At 39.2% G+C, this 24,124-nt stretch overlaps 1 protein-coding gene across 1 annotated transcript in view; it reads left to right on the top strand.

Moving 5' to 3' along the window:
• DOCK4 (dedicator of cytokinesis 4) overlaps positions 1–24,124 on the top strand; it is a 271,626-nt gene that overhangs the window by 181,929 nt on the left and 65,573 nt on the right. Inside the window, exons 26-28 of the mRNA XM_069976155.1 lie at positions 2,558–2,656; positions 5,993–6,087; positions 23,653–23,728. Coding sequence (XP_069832256.1) covers positions 2,558–2,656; positions 5,993–6,087; positions 23,653–23,728 — 270 coding nt within the window. The remainder of the gene's footprint in view (positions 1–2,557; positions 2,657–5,992; positions 6,088–23,652; positions 23,729–24,124) is intronic.

Below are 24,124 nucleotides of genomic sequence, written 5' to 3'. Positions count from 1 at the left end.
ATTTTCTGAAATACAGCAATACATATTTTCAAGTGAAAAGAAAAATTGGTTTTCAAAATTCTTTTTTTTGTATGATGTAAAGATTATGAGGGACATCTGGTTGCCGTTTTCAGCTATATTATTGGCAGTGATGCCACAGTTTTGCTGACTGTTCAAAATTTGTCATGTTCTTCCCTACAGAGCCAATTAAATGTCAGTAAGTTCTAACAATATGTCCTTGTCATTCTACAGTGTGTACAGTCTTGCTACAAAGTACATCACTGTTCTCCAATTATAGCTACGTTTCTGGAGGTGGGGGATTAGTACTATTTCTACTGTGTACTGTGTAAATGGAGAGCAGTTTAAAAGTATGCTTATATAGGGATATTTACATATTTATGGTTATCCACCCTTTTATACCCTGAATATAATAGACTGAAATATAATAAAATATTAAAATGTTTACTCACCTTTTTAATCCCATGCCAATCCAGCACAGAAGCTCTAGTGTGTGCCCCAGTCTTTCTTTATTAGCTGACACTAACTGACACTTGATCGCTACAGCTATTTTGTGGTACTACACAAAATAGTTAAGGGTTAAGTAGTACTTCCATAGTACTACTTAAACCTTTGAGAACCGAGCCCAAAATGGCCCAGGGGACCGCGCAAATTTTGATCTTTGCGCTTTCGTTTTTTCTTCCTCACCTAAGAGCTCTAGCACCTTCAGATTTCTATCTACAGGGCCATGTTTTTTTACAGGAATAGTTGTACTTTGTAATGGTGTCTTTCATTCTACCATATCATGTATGATGGAACCCCAAAGTTGTTATTTATGAAGATATAAATAAGTGAAATTGTAAAAAAGAATGCAATATTGTAACGTTTGGGGGGTTCCTGTGTCTACGTAATGCACTATATGGTAAAAACGACATGATACCATTATTCTATAGGTTAGTCCGAACACAACCACATGCAGGTTTACACAGATTCTCTAATGTTTATATATATATATATATATATATATATATATATATATATATATATATATATATTATATAATATATAAATAATTTTTTTTTTTTTTTTTAATCAAATCCTTTTTTAAAATAAAAAAATTGTCCTATTGTGGATGCTTATAACGTTTTTATTTTTTCACCTACAGGGCTGTATGAAGTGTTATTATTTCCGCCATAATCTCTAGTTTTTAATAATACCATATTTGTGAAGTTCGGACGTTTTGATCACTTTTTATTGATTTTATATATATATATATTTATATTAACATAAAATCGGTAATCCGCGCACTTTTTCCCCTCTTTTCGTGTACGCCGTTCACCGTTTGCAATGATGCTTGTTATATTTTAATCGGACAATTACGCAGGCTACGGTATATTATATGTTTATTTATTTTTATAAGTTTTATTTTTATAATGGGAAAGGGGGGTGATTTTTTAACTTTTATTGGGGGAGGGGCTTTGGGGTAGTGTATTAGTGATTTAAACCTTTTTTTTTTTTTTTTTTTTTACACATTTTAAGTCCCTTTTGGGGGACTTCTACATACATTACATTGATTACACACACTGATCATTGCTATGCCATAGACATAGCATTGATCAGTGTGATAGGCGAACTGCTTATTGAGCCTGCCTGTGCAGGCTCAGTGAACAGATCGCCGATCGGCCTGCACGGAGGCAGGTGAGAGACCTCCGGTGGTCCGTTTTAACAATCGGGGCCCCCCGATCGGTAAGTGACAGGGGAGTTAATGGCACGCTGCAGCGCGATCGCTGCAGCCTGTCATTAACGGTGAGGTGCCAGCTGCTCACTGCAGCCGGCCCCCACCTGCTATGAAGCACACTCTGCTCCGGAGCACGCTTAATAGCTCAGGACGTACCGGTACGTCCTTGGTCACCTGGGCGCAGAATTCCAGGACTTAACGGTACGTCCTAGGTCGTCTAGGGCTTAAAGGAAATGTGTAACTAAAAATGAACTGTTGTTTAAATCATGTTTTGTTAGAATATTTTTTTTGTATTCACAGTAGCACTTCATGAATAGATAGTGTGGAATTTGTTTTGAGAACCTGTTACATATATATCTATGGTTGCCATGGTCTTGATATTAAATTTTATTATGTGCCTTCTGGTAGGTGGGCCTTATTGTGGTTTCCCCCTGGAAAAAATGTTCACATTCTGGGTTTTTAATAACTAAGGAATTATATTTTGGATTTTGAATTTATCAGGATGTACTCTAAATTTGTGTCTACCCTTCTTCTTCATTTTAATTTATCCATGTTACTACTGGCAACATCGCTCTGCAATAGAGGCTGTGATGCCAGTAGTACAGCATGTGACCAAGGTCACTGGCTGCGTAGGTCACATGTTTAATGCTGATAATAATCATGGCATCCACCAGAGCTTCTGTGCGGTCTTGCCACGGATCAGAGAAGAGAGAAAAGGTGGTTATTTTTACATATGGGCTACATTTACATTGTTTCTTACTTGTATCTTAGTTATCACATTATAGCCATAACTTATAAGTTTGTATGGATTAGCTTTATTTAATATATGTATTGGCATTTCAGGGTGAATTTGTTGCATCTTTGCTGTCCCTGTTGCGGCAAATGACAGACAGACACTACCAACAACTTCTAGAAAGCTTCAGCACAAAGGATGAACTTCGAGTAAGTCATTAATAGGAATATTATCTAATTTGTGTCTATATTTTATAAATAATGACATTATTAGAAGAAATACTATGGGGGAGATTTATCATCCAGTCTTTGGGCTTGAAAAAAGGGACAAAACACATAAAATATGCACAAGCCAAAAAGACAGAAATGGCTGCACATCGCACCCATGGCTGACACCAAAGCTTATTCAGCTACATTTAAAACCAACATCAGATTTTTAGTATTCTGTCCCTTTTTTCATTGTGGCTAGCACTCGTGCTTTGTAAGACCCATGTGATCCAAATTAGCAGGAAGCACCTGTGTACATAAGGGGATGATCTCCTAGTATTCTCCCATTCTACCTGCAGAGGAATGGAGAGAGGTAAGAGCTTGTTCACACTTGTGCTGCTTGGCGTCCACTTTTTCCGCCGGTGGTGCCTGCGGGGTTCGGGGGGGCCCTTTAGGGTCTGGTCCTGTGACAATGTGGTTGCAGGGCCATTCCGTGGCCCCCCTTCTCTGCTTGCGCACGTTTTGAGGGGATTGTGGTCACTGACCGGCACATGGATGTTTTTTGGTTAGGGACTCATGTGTATCAGAAGACCTGCACGTGGTGCATGAGGCAATATGGTTTAGCCAAATTGTATACTAACTTCTGATGTTTGTTTTAAATGTAGCTGAATAAGCTTTCGTGTCAGCCATGGGTGCGATGTGCAGCCATTTCTGTCTTTTTGGCTTGTGCATGAAAATTATACTGTAATCCCAATTGTTGGACAGTGTCAGTAAGGCAGGGCTTAATATCCGATGAGCCCCCTCTCTTTGCCTCAGTAAAATGCTGTTATCCACAGCTTCCCTCCCCCCCTGTAATGAGACAGTATTACTTTAACCCCTTGTTGACCGCCAACCGTTTTTGACAGCAGATGGTGCAGACCTTTTGTCTGCAGCAATGTCTTTTGACTTTACAGGTTCTTAATTCTTAGGGATTAGTTTTTTAGGCATGGGAAGGATTTGAAGAACCTTTGATCCTGCCTGTTTAACCCTTTTATTGGGTTCATTGGCTTTCGTGGCCTATGACCGTGGCTCGGTCAAAGGGGATTCGGTCACCGGGTTTCCCTGTGACCCTATCAGACTCTGGGGAAATTTTCCAAAGTCAGCCCCAGGGACCTAGAGGGACCTGGGGCTGTCTGTTTGCTGTGTCTGCTGCTAGGGTTTGTCCCTAGCAGCAGCCCATATTAAAGTAACACATGGTACAGTATATTGTATTAGCATGCAGGAGTATGCAAATAGTAATGTATTCCTTTATTGGGTTAAAGAAAAAAAGTATTTAAAAAAAGTTTAAAAATTAAAAAAAAATTATAGCGCATATATATCAAGTCAAAATACAGCACATTTTCCATTCTGCTTTGCCATGATATAGTACTATTGAAATTGCACTGGACTGAAAAGTCTGCACTGTGCTGGATGTGGTGGATGATTTACAGCAGCAGCAATAAATGAAGGAAACAGCAGCAGCACAGCAAGAATTACACTAAACACAAAAACTGCTGCTGCTAAGATAAGCCTTAGATTTACCTTGCATGGAGAGCGAACATTTCTCTGGAGGCCAGATACAGCTTGCAGATTCAGTCTTACTTTTTCTCTTTTACTGTGCACATGCTAAGCCCTGCCCCTGTTTTTAGTTTTTTTGCCATGCTGTGACTATTAATAAAGACAGCCTTAGCCTAACGCCCAATTCATACATTCATAATGTTTTCTGTAGCTGTGCAATTACAGAGAGGATTATGGATGTGTATCTGTAACTGTTCATATGTGCACAGACCCATTCATCCAAATAGGTGGCCACAACATGGATCAGTAACACCTATGGATGTGTCTAAAGGACGCATTTGCAGGTCAACAAATGCAGAAAGAATAGACAGATGTGGGAAAGGGGCCTGAAAGGTAGTGGGCAGCAAGATGTGGGAAAGGGGCCTGAAAGGTAGTGGGCAGCAAGATGTGGGAAAGGGGCCTGAAAGGTAGTGGGCAGCAAGTTGTAGGGAAGTTGTAGTGGCCAAGACTTTAGAGCTTCAGTGTTGAGTAAAGAGATGTTCAGTGTTGAGTAAAGAGATTTGGGCATTACCACCTCCCATGTTATTGTTGAAATATTTCACTATACCTTTCAGGCTTGATCACTATAGGAAAAGAGATGCTATTGCTTGAGTTTAAAATAGCTATGCCCCCTCAGTGTATCTATCCTCAGTGACCACCATTTAGAATTTGTACTTCATATCAAAGGACTTCCTATCTCAGCACTTGTATATAAAGATGGTGTTCATCAAAAATAAATAGTCTGCAGCATAAAATATTTGAGAATAATTTCCACAGAGGTCTTTAAAGTGGTTGCATGAATATTGAGCTTTTTGTTGAGTACTTTATTATTTAGTACTTAGCTAATGAAGGACACATTTTCATTTATAATTAACTGCTAAGTCTTAAGCCTGTTCAGAAAATCCATGTAATTCAATTAGGCAGTACATTTTGAAGTTGATTAAGTAATCAGAAAGTGCAACATCAAAATAAATTCATATATCTATCATCATTTTAACACTCATTCCTTACTCATACACACATATAAGTATATATATGCTGTGTGTATACATATATACAGTATATTAGCCAAAAAGATTCATGGCACTCAAATCCATAAAGAATAGTGATGGGTTCACTCACACACAACCTGTTATCATTGTAATACTACGGTATTATCTAGTGTATGTTGCAACAAGAACATGAGGGATGTGTGGCAATATTGTACAACTCTGACCATTTGGGCTGTCACTAAACAGTGGCTTTACCATGTTGGGGCCACTTCTTATTAATCAGTGTTGAGTACAATCCACTCATCCAGCCTTTTGTAGTTATTGGTTATCCCTATTATGGGTATGTGGATGAGTAAACACCCTAAACGTTTAGTCCAGTTTTGGAAATGTTCAACTGATCTTGCAATTAGAACATGCAAGGGCAATGGTTACTATGCTGCTACTTGGCAGAACCTGTCCCAGATCTTCCATTTGGATTAAAATGTATGTGTTTTTAAACAGATTGCCATTGTTACTGGTCACATATGGGATAATATTTGTAACCAGAAAAATAACAACTTATTATCTTCGTTTTGTTATCTGTGTTGTATGCCAAACTTTGATTTTGTTTTTTAAGAATTTGCAATATGAAAACACTGCACTTAGTTTTCTCTTCTACAAGACATTTATTGTGGTGTGCTGGTCTATATTTGTCCCAATTGCGTATGTGTGCGAGTATTTATTAAAAGATTTATATCCATTATGCTTTAATATATGTGGTCTTTATTTGCAGGATTTTTTGTTGCAAATTTTTACAGTGTTTCGAATACTCATAAGACCCGAAATGTTTCCTAAAGATTGGACTGTTATGAGATTTGTTGCCAACAAGTAAGTGGCTACAGGGTTTTTCTCTTTTATGTGAAGCTGTAAATTATTTCCTAGCATTTAAATTTTTTTCTTTTTGTTAATTAAAAGGAAACTGACAGCATGGATATGCATATATTGATGCTGCCAGTTTCCCATTGCTGATCACCCAAGCAGTACTTAACTTCTTATGCTGTTCTGTGATCTGGCATGTTCCTAAAAAACTATCTTTATCCGGGGCTAACAGAGGTGTGTGAATCTCTGTGCGCGCCCCATGCTGCCTTTGCCCGCCCCTTTGATAGGCATATCCATGCTGTCAGTCTCCCTTTAACCCCTTCCCTCCTGGGCATATTTTCGTTTTTGCATTTTCATTTTTTCCTCCTCTGGTTTTAAAGGCCATAGTACTTGCATTTTTTCACCTAAAGACCCACATGAGCCCTTATTTTTTGTGCTAACTAATAGCAGACTTAATTTTTGCATAAAATATATTGCGAAACCAGCAAAAAATTATATGCACAGTGAAATTGAAAATAAAAGGCAATATTTTTTATTTAGGGTGGTTTTGTGTTTACGCCATGTGCCATATGGTTAAACTGACTTGTTATGCATGTTCCTCAAGTTGTTACGATTACAATAAATGTAATATGTATAACTTTTATAATATTTGATGGCTTATATAAAATTAAAACCTTTCAAAATAACGAAATGTTCTTTAAAATTGCTCTATTCCCACGCTTTTATCCTTTGGTCTATGGGGCTGTGTGAGGTGTCATTTTATGCACCATGATGTGTTCTTTCTATCTGTACCTGGGACTTTTTTTTATCTCTTTATTACAATTTTTCTGAATTTGATGCAACCAAAAATGCGCAATTTAGCACTTTGGGATTTTTTTGCGCTTACGCCGTTTACCGTGCAAGATCTGGAATGTGATAATTTAATATTTCGGGCAATTACGCGCACGGTGATACTAAATATGTTTGTTTATTGTTATTTATAAAATGGAAAAAGGGGGGTGATTTAAAGAGTAACTATAAAATATTTTGACCTTTCAGTTTTAGTTAGCTTAGGTCATGATAAGAATTTTTGCAAAATACATTAATAACCTAAAATGAACAGTTTTTTAAATACATGAAGCATAAAGTCCCCTCAGAGCAGTGTTTGCCTTTGAGTTCTTTCTGCATTTCTGCTGGACATGCCCCTCCCTGGAGATCCGTACAGAGTAGCAGCTAGGTATAGACTCTGACAGGAGGATCAGATAACAGCCCTGACAGAAACATAAACAAAACTTTCTCCTCCCCCACCTCCTAGCAGCACGTCCTCCCCCCTCCCCTCACAGAGGGGACTTAGCAGAGCTGAGGGTGTTGTGTGTGTAAGGAGCAGCGCAGGGGAGGAGATGGATAAAGGGACAAGTACCCAGTGCTTCAACCAGGAGGGACATGCCACCATGACTCCAATGTACTGCATGAGGGGGAGTGGGTGAGTCACTAAGGGGAGGACTACAAGTCCCAGCACAACAAAGCTGTAGTCCTTCCATAGTACATATATCATTCACTATCAGAGGTCTGCAGCAGGTGCCCCCACCTCCATGGCTGACATTATCCTACAGTGTTATGAGAGCAGATAACTGTATCTAATCCCACTGTGTGTGATAACATCTGCTGGGGCTCTGTCTCTAATCTTAGTGTGTTATACCATCTGCTGGGGCTCTGTATCTAATCCCACTGTGTGTGATAACATCTGCTGGGGCTCTGTATCTAATCTTACAGTGTGTTACACCATCTGCTTGGGCTCTGTATCTAATCCCACTGTGTGTGATACCATCTGCTAGGGCTCTGTATCTAATCTTACATTGTGATACTGTATGTTGAGGCTCTATCTGATCCTTTTATGTGTGATACATCTGCTAAGGTGCTGCTCAGTGAATGGAGGGACCCAGCCAGGAGATGAGGGATAGGCCACGCCCACTTTCTGTCAGCCAGAAGAAAAATTCATTTATTCTTCTGAGACAAACAACTGGGGATACCTCAGCGAGCGCACACACTGTCAACACAGTTTATGGCTTTTTTTAAAGGGTAACACGTGGGCTTTTTATCTGAGAAATTTCATTTTTTGGCTAGTTAAATTATAGTTACGCTTTAAACTTTTATTAGGGGAGGTTTTTTTTATTATTAAAAACACTTTTTTTTTTCCACATACAGTAATATGAAGCCCCCTGGGGGACTTCTATATACACAGCACTGATCTCCCATTGAGATCAATGGTGTGTATATAATAGAGCACTGATCCATTATATCGGTGCTCTATTATAATGGTCTGCAGAAGACCATCTAAATAGATAGCCGAGCCGGGATCAGCGCCATTCCGAGGGGGGAGATCCAGCCACTAGACACCAGGGACAGGGGCAATCAGGACTGTTAGAGGCAGCTGTCAGCTTTGACAGCTGCATCTAACTGGCCTAATTAGCAGGCGCGGAAGATCGGCGGCACCCGCTAATAGCGGCGCAGCCCCTCTCTGAACCTCTCCCCCGCAGGACGTGCCGGTACGTCCTACGGAGGGAAGGAGTTAAAATAATAACAAGTGGTACAGAACATTAGGAGGGAAGGGAATCAAGTGCCCAAAAAATGTGTATTCGCTTTTTTTAGAAGGATTCATTTAATAAATATTGAGAGGGACTTCGAGTTCCAGCGCGCACAGGATGGCAGCACTGTGAAGGAGCTCCCACAGTAACTTACTATAGACTCGGCTCCCAGCTGTTACCCGTTACCACGGTAAATACCAGAGCACCTGACATACTCCTCTACCCGTTAGGGACATGGAGAAACAACAGCAGCGCGCTGGGAAGCAACACAGAGCCCCCTCTTCCTATATACCTCTCCCACAGAGGGAGAAAACAAAATCCAAGATGGCTGTGTCTCCTCACACAGCAGCGCAGCACATCACCACAGGAGACACAAATATAAATCATTCACCTCCTGCTTCTTCTGAAATGGTCACAAATGACCCCAACACTGAATCTTTTATTCCTGGACTGTCTATTTCCTGTAAATCACTAGCCATAGAAGTGGCCAAAATAATAATACCAGACATTACTGCTTCTTTGGAAGCCACTATATTGACCTCACTATCTGCTATACAGGGAGACATTTCTCATCATATCTCCCAAATACATGAATTAGAAGAGCGCCTAGGGTTAGTGGAGGATGAACTAGCCACGACTAAATCTAAGCTACAAACAACTATGAAACTTACAGCAACATTAAGGGACAAGACAGATGATCTAGAAAATAGATCAAGACGGAGTAACCTTTGCATAATAGGTCTGCCTGAAAGCATAGCATTGTCACAATTATCCATCATCTGTACCTCAGAATTACCACAGACCCTAGGTTTACAAGGGTCTTGTCAAGTAGAAAGGGCACATCGTATAGGCCCTCCAGCAAACACTTTAACCCCTTCCAAAAAGGCAACTACTAACAAACCGAGATAAGTAATAGTAAAATATCTTAATTATGCAGATAAAGCTGCTATTTTACAGGCGTTTAGGAAAATGAAAACTGAAGTTCTTATAAGAGGTCACAAAATTCTGATATTCAATGACTATTCTGCTACAGTAGTCCAAAAACGAAAAGCATTTGCACCAATATGTACGGCTCTAGTACATCAGCAAATTAGATTTGCACTCCTCTTCCCTGCTATTCTAAAAGTCTTCAAATCAGATGGATCTACCAGTGTATACCAGACCCCTGAAGAAGCTTCGTCTCTCCTAGAGAATTTGAGAGAACAGACTTCTGCTAACTCCTCCTGGGGATAAGAACAAGAGACGACGTCTTGATAGTCCTACATCTCCTTCAGCAGATATGGAGTTTTCTCCCTTTACTTATGCTTCTCCTATTCTACTATGACTTCTTAAGGTTTCACCTTAAAGAAAGAGATTTCCTTTACCAAATTAGTCATGGCATTTGTTTACTTGTACAAATCCTGCTTGAATAGGAAAATGTATAGGAAGAGATATTGCTATGTAGTATTATTGATATTAGCGAGTTACGTTTTCTCGCCATGTTTCTATTTGTTTTCTATTTCTTCTTTTTCTTGTATCTTTCTATTTTCTCACCAGGCTATATGCCCGCTCGGAGTCAGCGAATACTCCGTATGTTTCTGTGTGAAAAAAGTGAAGTCTAATACCAACTTTCTTTTGCTTATTTAGTTGTAATATTTAGATATATTGCAATATTATTGCTTTACTGCTCTCTGTATATATTATGTAAGGTTTTTTTCAGTTTTTATGCTGTCAGGTGTAATTGTAACCTGAATCTCTCATATATATTTTTCTTATCCCTACTACTGCTGTGTGCTCTTGGGGTGCCTGCCTCTTATCACTTCATCCGCTCCTGGCTTTTATGAAAATCGTTTCTTGGAATGTAAAAGGTTTGCGCTCTCCTTCCAAAAGAGCGCTCATCCTTAAACACCTTAGAAGACTGGGAGCGGATGTAGCGTTATTACAGGAATCTCATTTGTCTCATTTGTCTGAATCAGATTATGTTAGAATGAAAAGGTTTTGGGTAGGTAAAGTCTTTGGATCTCCTGCTCAAAATAGGAAGCGTGGTGTGGTAACTCTTATTCATAGAAATTTTGTCCACTCTATTGTTTCTCAAACCTCAGACTCAGAAGGGAGATTTCACCACATGGTTTTGGATACTCCATCTGGACATATAAGCTTATATAATGTTTATGGCCGTAATAACAGACGAGCTCCATTTTTCCAACACTTAGAATCGTCCCTTCTTCAAGATGGTGAATCCAAAATAATAGTAGGAGGTGACCTCAATACAGTTTTACACCCGCATGAAGATAGGAAACGTTCCACTCCTCTGACAAGGAATTCTCCTCCACCTATATTATTTTTAACAAATTTGTTATCTAGTACTCATCTAGTGGATTCCTGGCGTCATCTTCATCCTGAAGAAAGAGAAATTTATTTTTTCTCACATTCTCAGATGGCATGGTCCAGACTTGACTATATGTTAGTCTCACAGGGAGACTTGAGCCTACTAGATGACTCTGTCATAAATGATATGGTTATATCTGACCATTCTCCGATTACTTTAACCCTACGTGATTCTTACCCTAAAGGAACAGACATTATTTGGAGATTTCCAGCAGTTTTAGCTTCAGATGAAGTCTTCAAAAATCTTCTTAAAAAATGGTGGTCACAGTTTTGCGACACTAATGCCACTAATGGAAACTGCCAAAGCTGTACTAAGAGGCAATATAATCTCTTATCTCTCTGCACGTAAAAAAGAAGCGACCACCTCTTACAATACTCTTACTACTAAACTTAGTAATGCATACACTACCTTCTTATCTTTACCTTCTGAACAAAATAAATCCCTTTGGTGTATAGCAAAAAAGGAATTTGAATTAGCTCAAGAAAAACTTAATAATTTATATAAAGATCACTATGTTTCTTGTCTTTATAAATATGGTAATAAAACAGGAAAACTATTAGCTAACTTAGCAAAAAGTAAACGCCCTATTTCCCATATCAAAAATATGAAAGATCATAATGGTTTATTACATTCTGATCCAAAAACTATTTCTAATATTCTTCAAAAATTTTACCGATCCCTTTAATCTTCTGATCTTATAGATCCTTTAGCGGGTCAACAGTTTCTCCAGTCTCTGAATCTTCCCAAATTGGTTGAATCTTCTCTGGCATCATTAAATGCCCCCATCTCTCCTGAGGATATCTCTAAAACAATATCTACCCTTCATAATAATAAAACACCAGGGCCAGATGGATTTAGTGGAAAATTTTATAAAGTTCTAAATACTGATCTGGTTCCAACTCTCCAAAAAGTATATCAACATATAATAGATAATAAATGCATGTTACCTTTAGGGGAAATGGCCTATATTAGATTACTCCATAAATTACTCCATAAACAAGGGAAAGACCCACAACTTCCATCCTCATATCAGCCTATTTCTCTTATAAATCAAGATTTAAAAATTCTTATGAAAATTATGGCTGACCGGCTTGCTTTATTTCTCCGTAAGTTGATTAGTAGCCACCAAGTTGGCTTTATAAAGGGCCGCTCAGCGATAACTCATATTAGGACAGTTCTAACCATATTTAAGTAGTACGACGAAGGGAAAATCCAAACCATTCACCAGGACTGCTTGCCTTAGACGCTGAAAAGGCATTTGATAATCTTAACTGGGAATGGATGGATATGACCCTCTCTCGTTATGGCATTACAGGACCTTTTAATGATCTTATCTCTACCATATACAATAACCCAATAGCTCGCATTCATACACCTGGATTCTTGTCTGACACTTTTCCAATCCTTAAAGGAACCAGACAAGGTTGCCCAATGCCCCCCCTTCTTTTTGATTTGGCATTAGTGCCCTTAATTAGATTTCTTCTCCTCACACCTGAATTTAAAGGCATTCAAGTAGGCAATGAAGAAGTACGTATAGCTTGCTTGGCTGATGACACCTTATTATTCCTAGAAAATCCCACATCACACATCCCTGGTGTTTTAAAAATCTTGAAAAACTTTGGCTCATTTTCTGGTTTTAAAATTAATATTACTAAAAGCCAATTGTTACCCTTAATACCACACTTGGCTCCCCATATTTACCCTGAACGTATATGTATAGCAAAACAACACCTTTTATATTTAGGATTTAAAATTGGACATACCCCTTCTTCTCTCTACTCATTAAATTATATCCCAATCTTCCAAAAAATAGAACAAGAACTTGATAGGTGGAAAAATTTACCCCTTTCAATCTTAGGCCGTATTCATCTTATTAAGATGATGTCATTTGCTAAATTATTGTATCCCTTACAAATGATCCCCTTACTACTAAAACATAAGGATATTTCTCGACTCAGATCAGCCTTTACCAAATTTATTTGGAGGTCAAAACGACCAAGAATAGCATATGATACTCTCAGCCTCCCCAAACATAAAGGTGGTGCTCAATTACCTAATATCAGATTCTATAATTTGGCCTCCATTTTCAGACACATCAGAGACTGGATTAACGGTACTTCTTTCTTTTCTAATTATTCCTTGGAGTCTGCTCTTTCTTCTCCTTGGCCCTTGGCTTCGCTTCTTCACTTCTCTATTTCAGAACTACCCTCACATTTAAAACACAATGTTATTATCGCTGATACCGTGGCCACATGGAAAGCTTTAAGAAAATTGTATAAACTCCCATTTAGTCTTTCTAAGTTTTTCCCATTATGGGACAATCCCCTCTTTCTACATGATAACATCAATCCTGACTATATGGTATGGAAACAAAAACAAATCACTCACTTAAGTAACTTCCTGGACTCAGATAAGGGAGAGTTGTTATCTTGGGAAAAATTTAGAGACATGTATGATATCCCTCCCCATCACCAGGTTTTATTTGAACAACTGTGTTCTTTTGCTATTAATAGAGTTAAATCTTGTGCGAAGGCAGAAAAAACTAATGATTTTGATTTTCTTTGCTCCAATTCTTCTCCCACCTTATCTCTTTCACAAATATACCGTAGGATATGTGTTGATTCCTTACACAAATCTCCTCCCCCTTTTTTTCGGAAATGGGCTGCAAAAATACAAACAGATAATTTGGAACAAAAATTGCTAAATAGCATCCGATATGTAACTGCAGCCACTCCCAGTGTGAAATTGAGGGAAATCCACTTCCGGCTACTCCATAAGGCAATTTACGCTTTTAACTTTTCTTACTCCACCATGCCAGATGATTTCTTGACATATTGTCCAAAATGTAAAGAACCTAACGCAGATTTATTACACTGTGTTTGGTCTTGTTCTCAAATTCAGACATACTGGCAATTAGTACAAACCTTTATTCAGAATACATGGAATGAATTCATACCTCTAACTCTACTCAGTTATGTTTTTCATGTTGTGGTGGCCGGGGATGGAGATCCCTTTGAAAAACCTATAGCCTCAAAATGTATTCATCTTACTCTGTTATTGGCCTTAAAAGGCTTACTAAACCACTGGATCTCTGACACACTTCCCACTATTTCTGAGCTAACAACCTCACTTAAAAAAAAAAATCTTCATTGGGAAATGCTGGATGCAATCCGCAACAAAGATGTTTCCACAAAAAATTTCATTAAAAAATGGAAATTTTTTCTCATAAAGGTTATGTCGCAGGAGGAGAGGGAAGCTGTTATGAAACACTTTTGTAATACTGTTTGGTATCAGACGGCGGAGGCAAGGGGCACCCTAGGAGTACTCAGAGTTCCTTAATTATATTAAAGATAGAGATTCTTTATCTACATTTCTTTCGATCCTGTAGAGCATTAATTTTTGTTCTTTAGATTCTATTGTTTTTTTATAGCAAAATTGTTTTCAAACTTACTATATTGTATCCTATTTATGTCTTCCTTTGATATTTAACTGTATTGTTATAGATAAAATTTGAAAAATCTAATAAAAATATTTGGAAAAAATAAATAAATATTGAGAATTGCTAATTGAGAAAGGAATAAAAAAAAACTAAGAGAAAATGCTTAGTTTGGCGAACTAGAGCTGATGAACATACCAATGAAACAAGTGCAGAGATGAGGTGCGGTACATCATAAACAACGTACCAGAAACCAGTGCAGAGATGGGGTATGATACATCAGAAACAATAGGACCAGAAAGTGTGAGTGTATGTGATTACAAAGTCTTCCCAAGGGCTATGCTAACCTAATTACCATAGATTTTTCCATTGATTACCATATGGGCTGCCAAGAGGAGGACATACACCAGGCTTTTTGTTATTATCCAGGGAAGGATGGCTGGATCATCTTGTAGCTGTGCTTGTGTGTGGGAGCTCAATAACCATACCCCAAAAACCAGGCATGCCCACCAGACATGTGTCTTAGCGCCCTGAGCCTAATCACATCTCCAACAATCTGCTTGCAGGGCAGGAAATAGAAACTGAAGCAACAAAGGGACTCCTCCAAATTGGTCTCCTAGGCTTTACTAAATACTAATGCCTTACTAATGTCCAGAGTAAAATGAAGTTTTTTTTTTTCTTGTTGCACCTATACAAATACATATTAAAGGAAAATATGTTTAAAACCTTTTTCAAGTTGTGTGATGGGTTTGCCCAGCAGGAGCTGTCAGCAGTGATAAAGCTGGTAACAAAGTTGGTAACAATATATACAGTATTTGGCATTGAGTAGCAGGAATAAAATAGTTTGTATAGATAGATACAGTATAATAGTATAATGCATCACTACTTAGGCCACATGCCCCACTGCAGAGGAACGCATGTGGGCACAACTACTTCCCCATACGTTCACCATTAGGCACAGGATGTTGCTGGTCAATCCCATGGAGGTTTGCATATGTTCATTGCTATGGGAATGCTTTCTTACTGTACATCCACAAAGGGCCATGTTATTAAATTGTTTTGAGAATGAATCATTTTCCTTTTGTTGTGCAGCTTTAAGTAGTTTAGTTACTGTTCTTTAATAAAGCACTGAACCCTGTTTTTGCATTAAGAACCAAACTATAGCTAACGGGATATGGTTAATTTGTCTTTGACAATAAAACACTATAATATGACACTTTTCTAGCTGTTAACATTAAATTTATGCTACATTTTCTATGATTGAAAAGCATGTTCTAAAAGTATTTTTACAGCATGAAGTAATCCTAATGTAGGATTTGAGCAACTTTTCTTTGTAATTTTTTTTTTTTTTTAGTATAACAGTATACAGTGGTGCCTTGGATTACGAGCATAATTCGTTCCGGGACTGAGCTTGTAATCCAAATCCACTCTTAAACCAAAGCAAATTTTCCCATAAGAACTCATAGAAATGCAGACAATTGGTTCCACACCCCAAAAATAATGATTTTTTTTTTTCTTAAAGAGTCACTGTCGTATTTTTTTTTTGTTGCAGAAATCAATAGTCCAGGCGATTTTAAGAAACTTTGTAATTGGGTTTATTAGCCAAATCTGCCATTATCTGCATGTAAAAAGACTTTTCCCAGGTCCCCCCCTCCTTCCTCTTTTTCATCCACTCTGAAAAATCTGAAAATTGTGACTTGTTGCAGGAGACGTACCCTGTCTGTTCTAGGGAGAGGGGAGGGGGGAGGAGGAAGGAGGGAGTTAGCCGGCAACAGAAAGCAGATAACAGAGGATTACAGGCACGGAGCTGGGTGACAGCTGTAATCTGAGCTCAGACAGGTCAGTGGTGACTGTCACAGGAGATATCCCGTGAGGGATTTGTAGATTAACTCTTTGTTGTCCTGTTTTGGTCTTTTCTTTAGCTCTATCCATAGGAGAACAATGAAGACAGGGGGAGAGCTTCAAACTGATTTTTCATGATAAAAATGCATTTTTCGGATAATAAACCCAATTACAAAGTTTCTTAAAATCGCCTGGACTATTGATTTCTGCAAAAAAAAATTCACGACAGTGACACTTTAATAACATGTAAAACAAATGAAACAAACATTTAGAAACAGCTGAATATTTGATATTTACAATTATATATATTTATATTTCAAATTACTGTACAGTATAGCAATCAGCATGTGGAGTATAATGTACATTAAGTGCATAAACCTGAAGAAACAGCAGCTGTTTGTGGATACAGGATTGAGCTGCAGATCCCCATAATGGCGAGGATGGGAAACACACGGGCTGACAGAGACTGCAGGGAGTATGAAGGAATGAGCAGGGTGTAGAGTGAGCACAGTTCAGCAGCACTCTGTCTGGGGAGCTATGAAGAGATTACCTCCACAGTCCTGTCCCCTGATGTAAGCCCCAGCCTGAAGTAGATCTGCTATGATTTGGAAGGTGAGGGAAACTTCCTAAATCAGAGTACAGTGCTGTAGACCACGCTATGCTGACCATGATCCTCCCCCACTCGCGTTCCCACCCAGTACAGGGAGCTCTTAAACCAAAGCAATGCTCTTATACCAAGTCACAATTTTGAAAAACTGTGAGCTCTTAAACCAAAACGCTCTTAATCCAATTTACTTTTAAACAAAGGTACCACTGTATATATATATATTTTTTTAAGTATTACAGGACTCTAAGCCTGAATATTATTTCGAGAAAACACAAGACAACACCTCCTACCTTGTTTCAGTTCGTTAAAGGGGTTACCCAGGATAAGAAAATATAGCTGCTTTATTTCCCCCAGAAAGGGCCCATGCACACTGAGCAAAAGACAAGGAATTTCTGCTTGAAGATTTCTGCTTGAAATTCCTCTTCTATTCTGCTCCAAGCAGAATAGGAGCTGAATTTGAGCTGTCTTCGGGCGGGTTCACACTACGGAATTCATGCGGACAATGTCCGGAATTCCGTCAGTTGTCTGCCCGCACATCTGGGCGCCTTTCCGCCGGCCCCATAAACACCATTCTATGGGCCGGCGTATTCCGCTATACGCTGAAAGAAGTGTCATGTCACTTCTTTTAGCGGATCGCGGAATATGCCGGCCCATAGAATGGTGTCTATGGAGCCGGCGGAAAAGCGCGTGCCCGTGCGGGTGGACAGCTGACGGAATTCCGCGGACATTGTCCGCGAGAATTCCGTAGTGTGAACCCGCCCTTAGAGTGTAATTCAAGCAGAATTTTAAGCAGAATTCAAGCCCCATTGACTTCTATAGGATTCCTCTAGCAGATCCGGCCAAAAGAAGTGACATGTTACTTCTTTGGGCCGAAAGTGGATCTGTAGCAGAAAATTCTGCTCGGAAATTCTGCAATGTGAACAGTAGAGTGGAAATTACATAGTTACATAGTTAATACGGTTGAAAAAAGACACATGTCCATCAAGTTCAACCAAGGAGGGGATGGATACAGGGAAGGGGGAGGGGTGATAGGTTCTATACATATGCATTTATATTATTTTGGTCTAAGAACTTATCTAGGCCTGTTTTGAAGCCCTCTGTTTTTGTTGTGACCAGATCCTGTGGTAGACTGTTCCACAAATTCACAGTTCTCATGGTAAAGAAGGCTTGTCGCCTCCGGAGATTGAACCTTTTTTTCACCAGGCGGAGGCAATGCCCCCCTGTCCTTTGAGGGGGTTTTACCTGGAACATCTTTTCCCCATATTTCTTGTAGGGGACATTTATATATTTAAATAAATTAATCCTATCTATCTCCTCTTAAACGTCTCATCTCCAGACTAAACAAACTTAATTCTTTTAATCTCTCCTCATAACTAAGATGCTCCATTCCCCTTAGTTTAGTTGCCCGTCTTTGTACCCTCTCCAGCTCTAGAACATCCTTTTTATGAATCGGATTACAAAACTGGACAGCATACTCCAGATGAGGCCGCACCAAGGCTTTATAGAGCGGTAATATTATATCCCTGTCCTGGGAGTCCATGCCTGTTTTAATGCATGACAATATCCTGCTGGCCTTAGAAGCCGCTGACTGACATTGTGTGCTGTTCTGTAGTCTATTATCTACAAGTACACCCAGATCCTTCTCTATCAGTGACTCTCCCAGAGTAACTCCCCCCAGGACATATGATGCATGTGGGTTATTAGTACCCAGGTGCATAACTTTACATTTATCCACATTGAACCTCATTTGCCAAGTGGATGCCCAAACACTGTGTGTCTAATTCATCCTGTAACATCTGCACATCTTCCATAGACTGTACTGTACTACAAAGCTTGATGTCATCTGCAAAGATAGAAACATTGCTGTTAATTCCATTCTCAATATCATTAATAAACAAGTTAAACAGAAGAGGGCCCAGTACTGACCCTTGGGGTACACTACTTATTACCGGGGACCGATTTTTAAGCCAGTCTTTAATCCAGTTACACATGAAATTTTCCAAACCGATAGACTTTAACTTACCCATCAGACGTCCATGAGGAACTGTGTCAAACGCTTTTGCAAAATCCAGGTACACGATATCCACAGCCGCGCCGCCGTCCAGGCTTCTACTTACCTCTTCATAGAAACATATTAGGTTGGTTTGACAGCTTCTGTCCTTAGTAAAACCATGCTGGTTATCACTTATAATACTATTAGCCACTACATATTCCTGGATGTAGTCCCTTATAAGCCCCTCAAATAGTTTCCCCACAATGGACGTTAAGCTTACAGGTCTGTAGTTACCTGGTGAAGTTCGAGAGCCATTTATGAAGATCGGCACTACATTTGCCTTACGCCAGTCCCTCGGCACAATTCCAGTAAGCAAAGAATCACTGAATATTTCATACAAGGGTAGAGAAAATACAGAACTGAGTTCCCTAAGAACTCTGGGGTGTAATCCATCAGGCCCTGGAGCTTTGGTTACATTGAGTTTATTTAATTTATCTTGGACCATGTCTATAGTAAACCAGTTCAGTACATTACATGTGTTAGCAGCACGGGCCCCACTCACCACAGCTCCATCCTCTTTTGTATATACAGAACTGAAGAACCCATTAAGTAACTCAGCGTTCTCCTGATCCCAAGTTATTAACTCCCCGTCACCATTATTTAGGGGTCCTACATGCTCTGACCTTGGTTTTTTTTGCATTAATATATTTGAAGAATTTTTGGGGGTTTCTTTTGCTATCTATGGCTACCTGTCTTTCATTGTGAATTTTTGCTGCTTTTATTACATTTTTACAGGTTTTGTTGACTTATTTGTAATGTTTGAAGGCTAAAGCTGACCCCTCTGATTTGTATTTTTTGAATGCCCCTTTTTTCTCATTTATAGCCCCTCTAACCTCGGTTGTAAGCCATGTGGGATTTGATTTTAACAGTTTATATTTGTTACCCATAGGAATATATTTGGCAGTACAGTTATTTAATGTGGATTTGAAGATTTCCTATTTATTAGCTGTATCAGTATGTGATAGGAGCCGCTCCAAGTCTATGCCCTGAAGTTCTGCCCTTAACCCAGGAAAATTGGCCCTTTTAAAATTAAACGTTTTTGCCCTCCCAACATGTTTTTCTATTCTACACTTTAAGCTAAAAGTCACTATATTGTGGTCACTATTACCCAGGTGTTCATGGACAGTGACATCCCCAACCAGCTCAGCATTGTTAGAAATCACCAGATCCAACAAGGCATCACTTCTAGTTGGCTCCTCCACAAACTGGCCCAGAAAATTATCCTGCAGGAGGTTAAGAAATTCCCTCCCCTTTGTGGTTTTAGCTGAACCATGACCCCAATCTATATCTGGGTAGTTGAGGTCCCCCATTACCACTACTGTCCCCTCCCGGGCAGCCCGCTTTATTTGTCTATTCAACTGACCATCTACCTCCTTAGTAATGTTGGGGGGGGGTCTATAGATTACACCAAGAATAATTTTTTTTACTCGTTACCTCCTTAAATCTCAAACACAATGGGACATTGCTCTGTTTATTCCTTACGGGAGGAATTTCAAGCAGATTCCTCTTCAATTCCTTGTCTTTTGCTCAGTGTGCATGAACTCAAACAGTGGCACTCTTTTTTTTTTTTTTCTTCTGTTTGAAGTGGTATTTTGTTGCTATTTTTGGAGGGGCCAGTGATCAGCCACTGAACAAGCAAATGCTCATTTGTCAATTAAGGGCGGGTTCACACTACGGAATTCTCGCGGACACTGTCCGCGGAATTCCGTCATCTGTCCGCCCGCACATCTGGGCGCCTTTTCGCCGGCCCCATAGACACCATTCTATGGGCCGGCGTATTCCACTATACGCTGAAAGAAGTGTCATGTCACTTTTTTCAGCGGATCGCGGAATACGCCGGCCCATAGAATAGTGTCTATGGAGCCGGCGGAAAAGCGCATGCCCGTGCGGGCGGACAGCTGACGGAATTCCGCGGACATTGTCCGCGAGAATTCCGTAGTGTGAACCCGCCCTAATGCTGGAATCACACATGGCAGTTTTATTGGAAAACTCCCACTGCAGTTTTTGTGCCAAAACCAGAAGAGGATCCAACAAAAAAGAGAAGTACAAATCTTCCATTTTTATTTTCCATCCAATTTAAATCCAATTCTGGTTCTGGCACAAAAACTGCAGTAGGAGTTGTCCAAAAAACTGCCATGTGTGATTCCATCATAACAGGATCTTTTGTGCAGTCATTTAAATTATGACTACCATTTCAACCCATGTAAGCAGGTGATAACAGTGATGCTTTTAATGGGCAACACAATTGATCGGGCCCTTAAGGCTGCCATACACTTTCAATAACAATCAGGTGAATGATCCCTTTCTATAACTGTTAGGCCGAAAGTTATCTCTCCCGACCTCCCAATACACAAGTGTCTGTTACGGCTGCTCTGGTGGCGGCTTATCCACCTGAAGACAAAAGGATTGTGCTTTAGAGATGAGTAAAGTTTGAGCGTGCTCAGATTTGTTTGAAACTAAACGCTCTGTATTTTATTACCAGTGGCTGAAGAAGTTGGATGCAGCCCTAAGGCTCCCTGGAAAACATATTAACATAGGCTGTATCCCTGTTTTCCAGGACTCCCTAGGGCTGCATTCAACTTCTTTAGACAACAGTAATCAAATGCAGAGCTCAAGGTTTGCTCATCTGTACTGGGCAGTGATTTTCCATCACACTTGAACCCTATCTCCACCAACAGCATCTGTTGATTAAGTGTTGGGAGAGTGACATACATTTTATACCAATGGCTGAAAAAGTATAAAGTGTGTGGAGATCTTTAGACATTATTAGTAAATCTGCGCCAGTAAGTGCATTAGAATCACTATTCACCAGTTTAAGGTACCTAAGCAGTTGTATCTTCATGTAGGAATAAGGACAGTTCTTTATGGGCTATAATGCCTCTGGAAATAAAGTACAAATCGTTTAGCAAATACAATTATTAAATGACTTTTTACTAGGAATTAATGTGCCAATAGTGATAACAGTTTATTTTTATACATATTTTATAGTGATTGTCCTCCATGGTGCTGAACAAAACGATATGAAATCAATACATGTGCACAAATGCAGTATCCAGTCAGATAAGCAATAGTACTAGCATATACCATGTGAGGGCTCTGACTTAACATGCAGATTTTAGGAACAGTAAATAGAAATAATTTTGTGTTATCATTGGAGCCATATTCTATTACGGGGCTTATATCCATTGTCAATAAGACCATAAGCAAACAGGGTCAGTAATGTGAGCACTTGACACAAGGATGCTGGTTTTAGCACAAGCCATGCCCCTGAGGAGGAAATGGGTCCTTCTAATTGAATGAAACAATGAATTAGCTTTGCCAGTCATGAAACCAATTAAAAGCCTAATGTCCTTTGCTATTCAGCTACATACTGAAGCACTCTAGCTCACTTCCAGTTCCTGCAGCTGCTCCTAATCGCTGTGTGCCAGCTACACCACTTTCACTTCTCCGAGCGAGCAGGAGAGAGACCCAGGGGAGATGCTTCCTTTGATTAAAGACTAAGGCAAACATAAATAGCACATTGTGGAGGTGGAGAGCTCATTAGGGTTCAGTAAATCTCTTAACACCAAATCACACAGGTTTTCATTGATACTGTAAATATTCAGCTGACACATTTTTTTCCTGTGTATTATGCAGTACTTCAGTTCCAGCTGCATACAGAATCCTGTCTGCAGATTATAGCCTTTTTCTGGAGGAGGCACCTGATCATAATCAGGCTTCATTGCTACATCTTGTTTGTGTCATTTCATAGCTTTTTAAGGTACAAGTGCTAAATATTTATTCTGCTTAGTAATGTTCAGTAGACTAAATATTTCTTTTTTATTTGTAGTGTTTTCTATGCTGGTCTAAGATGTATTATTTGTTTCCAAGTAGCTTCTATTTCCAAACCTAATTTTACAAGCAGTTGTTACAGAGAGATGTTTTACATATAAATAGTGTTTTTAACAAAATCTTGATTATAGTTATGACCATTATTCTACATCATCAAGTTCTTTAGAAATGTAGTAGCAACGGGCTTTATAGCTTGAAGATGTACTGTCCAAACAGTTTCGAAGAAGCACAAGGAAATGAAAGTGTTGAGCATCAAAGGAGCATTGGTCGGTCACAGTACAGAAAAAGGATAATATTTGGTCTGTTGTCCTGATCTCTGCAAATTAGTCTACCTATAATTTTATACAACTTTTAACACATGGAGACATGTCAGATGTCACCATAAGTGGTGGTCTGTGTGCAGAGGCTCCCACTGACTTCTAGAATGTTAAATCTGTGGTGCTATTCTAAGTATGGATCTGAGTGTAAAGCAAATAAATACAACTTAAAGGGGTCCTCCGGGCAAAGGCTAATCCAGGGAGGGCAGGGGGTAGTGGAAACACAATAATAATGTTATACTTGCCATGCCGGTGCCCCTGCAGCTCCGCTAGCTCTCTGTCCCTGTCCGGTCTCCTGTATCTCTCAGGTTCCTGTGTTGTCACGACACCACAGGATCTATCTCCTCATCCAGCCTCAGCCAGATACAGGGGACCAGTGGATGAACATAAGCGGGGTGCAAGGATAGGCAAGTATCACTTTATTATTATGTTTCCACCAACCCCTTTCCTCCCTAAATGTTATTTTTTTCCCTGTAGTTCTTTAACAATGTTTTTCAGTTTATTTTAATGTTTACATGCAATATTTTAAGTTCTAACAATATTTTTTTCCCCCTAGTGTCATTATTACAACTATATTGTATCTTTCGGATGCTCTTCGGAAGAACTTCTTAAATGAGGGCTTTGATTATAAGGTAAGACTGCGTTCCAGATGCTGGGAGATGTGCAGCTATTTCATTTTCAGTTTCTTTCACTTAGACAAAATATTAGACAAAACATATGAATTTACAATGTCTAATAGCAGTTCTTCTCCTCCTCGTCCTTCTTTCCTTCCCTCCCTCTTATATACCAGGGTGGCTTAGTGGTTAGCACAGCTTTTGCATCTCTGGGATACTGTGTTTATAGTTTTTTTTTTTTTTTTTTTTTATATATAGGCCATGTATTTATCAAACTTTGTGCAACTGTGCATGTGATCCGAATAATAAACATGTACATTATCTATGACCTGCTTTTAAAAACAATTTGTTTTACCTGTTCACAAGGTGTTTTATTTATTTATTTATTTATTTATTTATTGCAGAAATCAATAG

This window comes from Dendropsophus ebraccatus, chromosome 1 (genome assembly GCF_027789765.1).
Source record: "Dendropsophus ebraccatus isolate aDenEbr1 chromosome 1, aDenEbr1.pat, whole genome shotgun sequence".
Lineage (NCBI taxonomy): Eukaryota > Metazoa > Chordata > Amphibia > Anura > Hylidae > Dendropsophus > Dendropsophus ebraccatus.
This window is presented reverse-complemented; position numbering and strand designations above follow the sequence as displayed.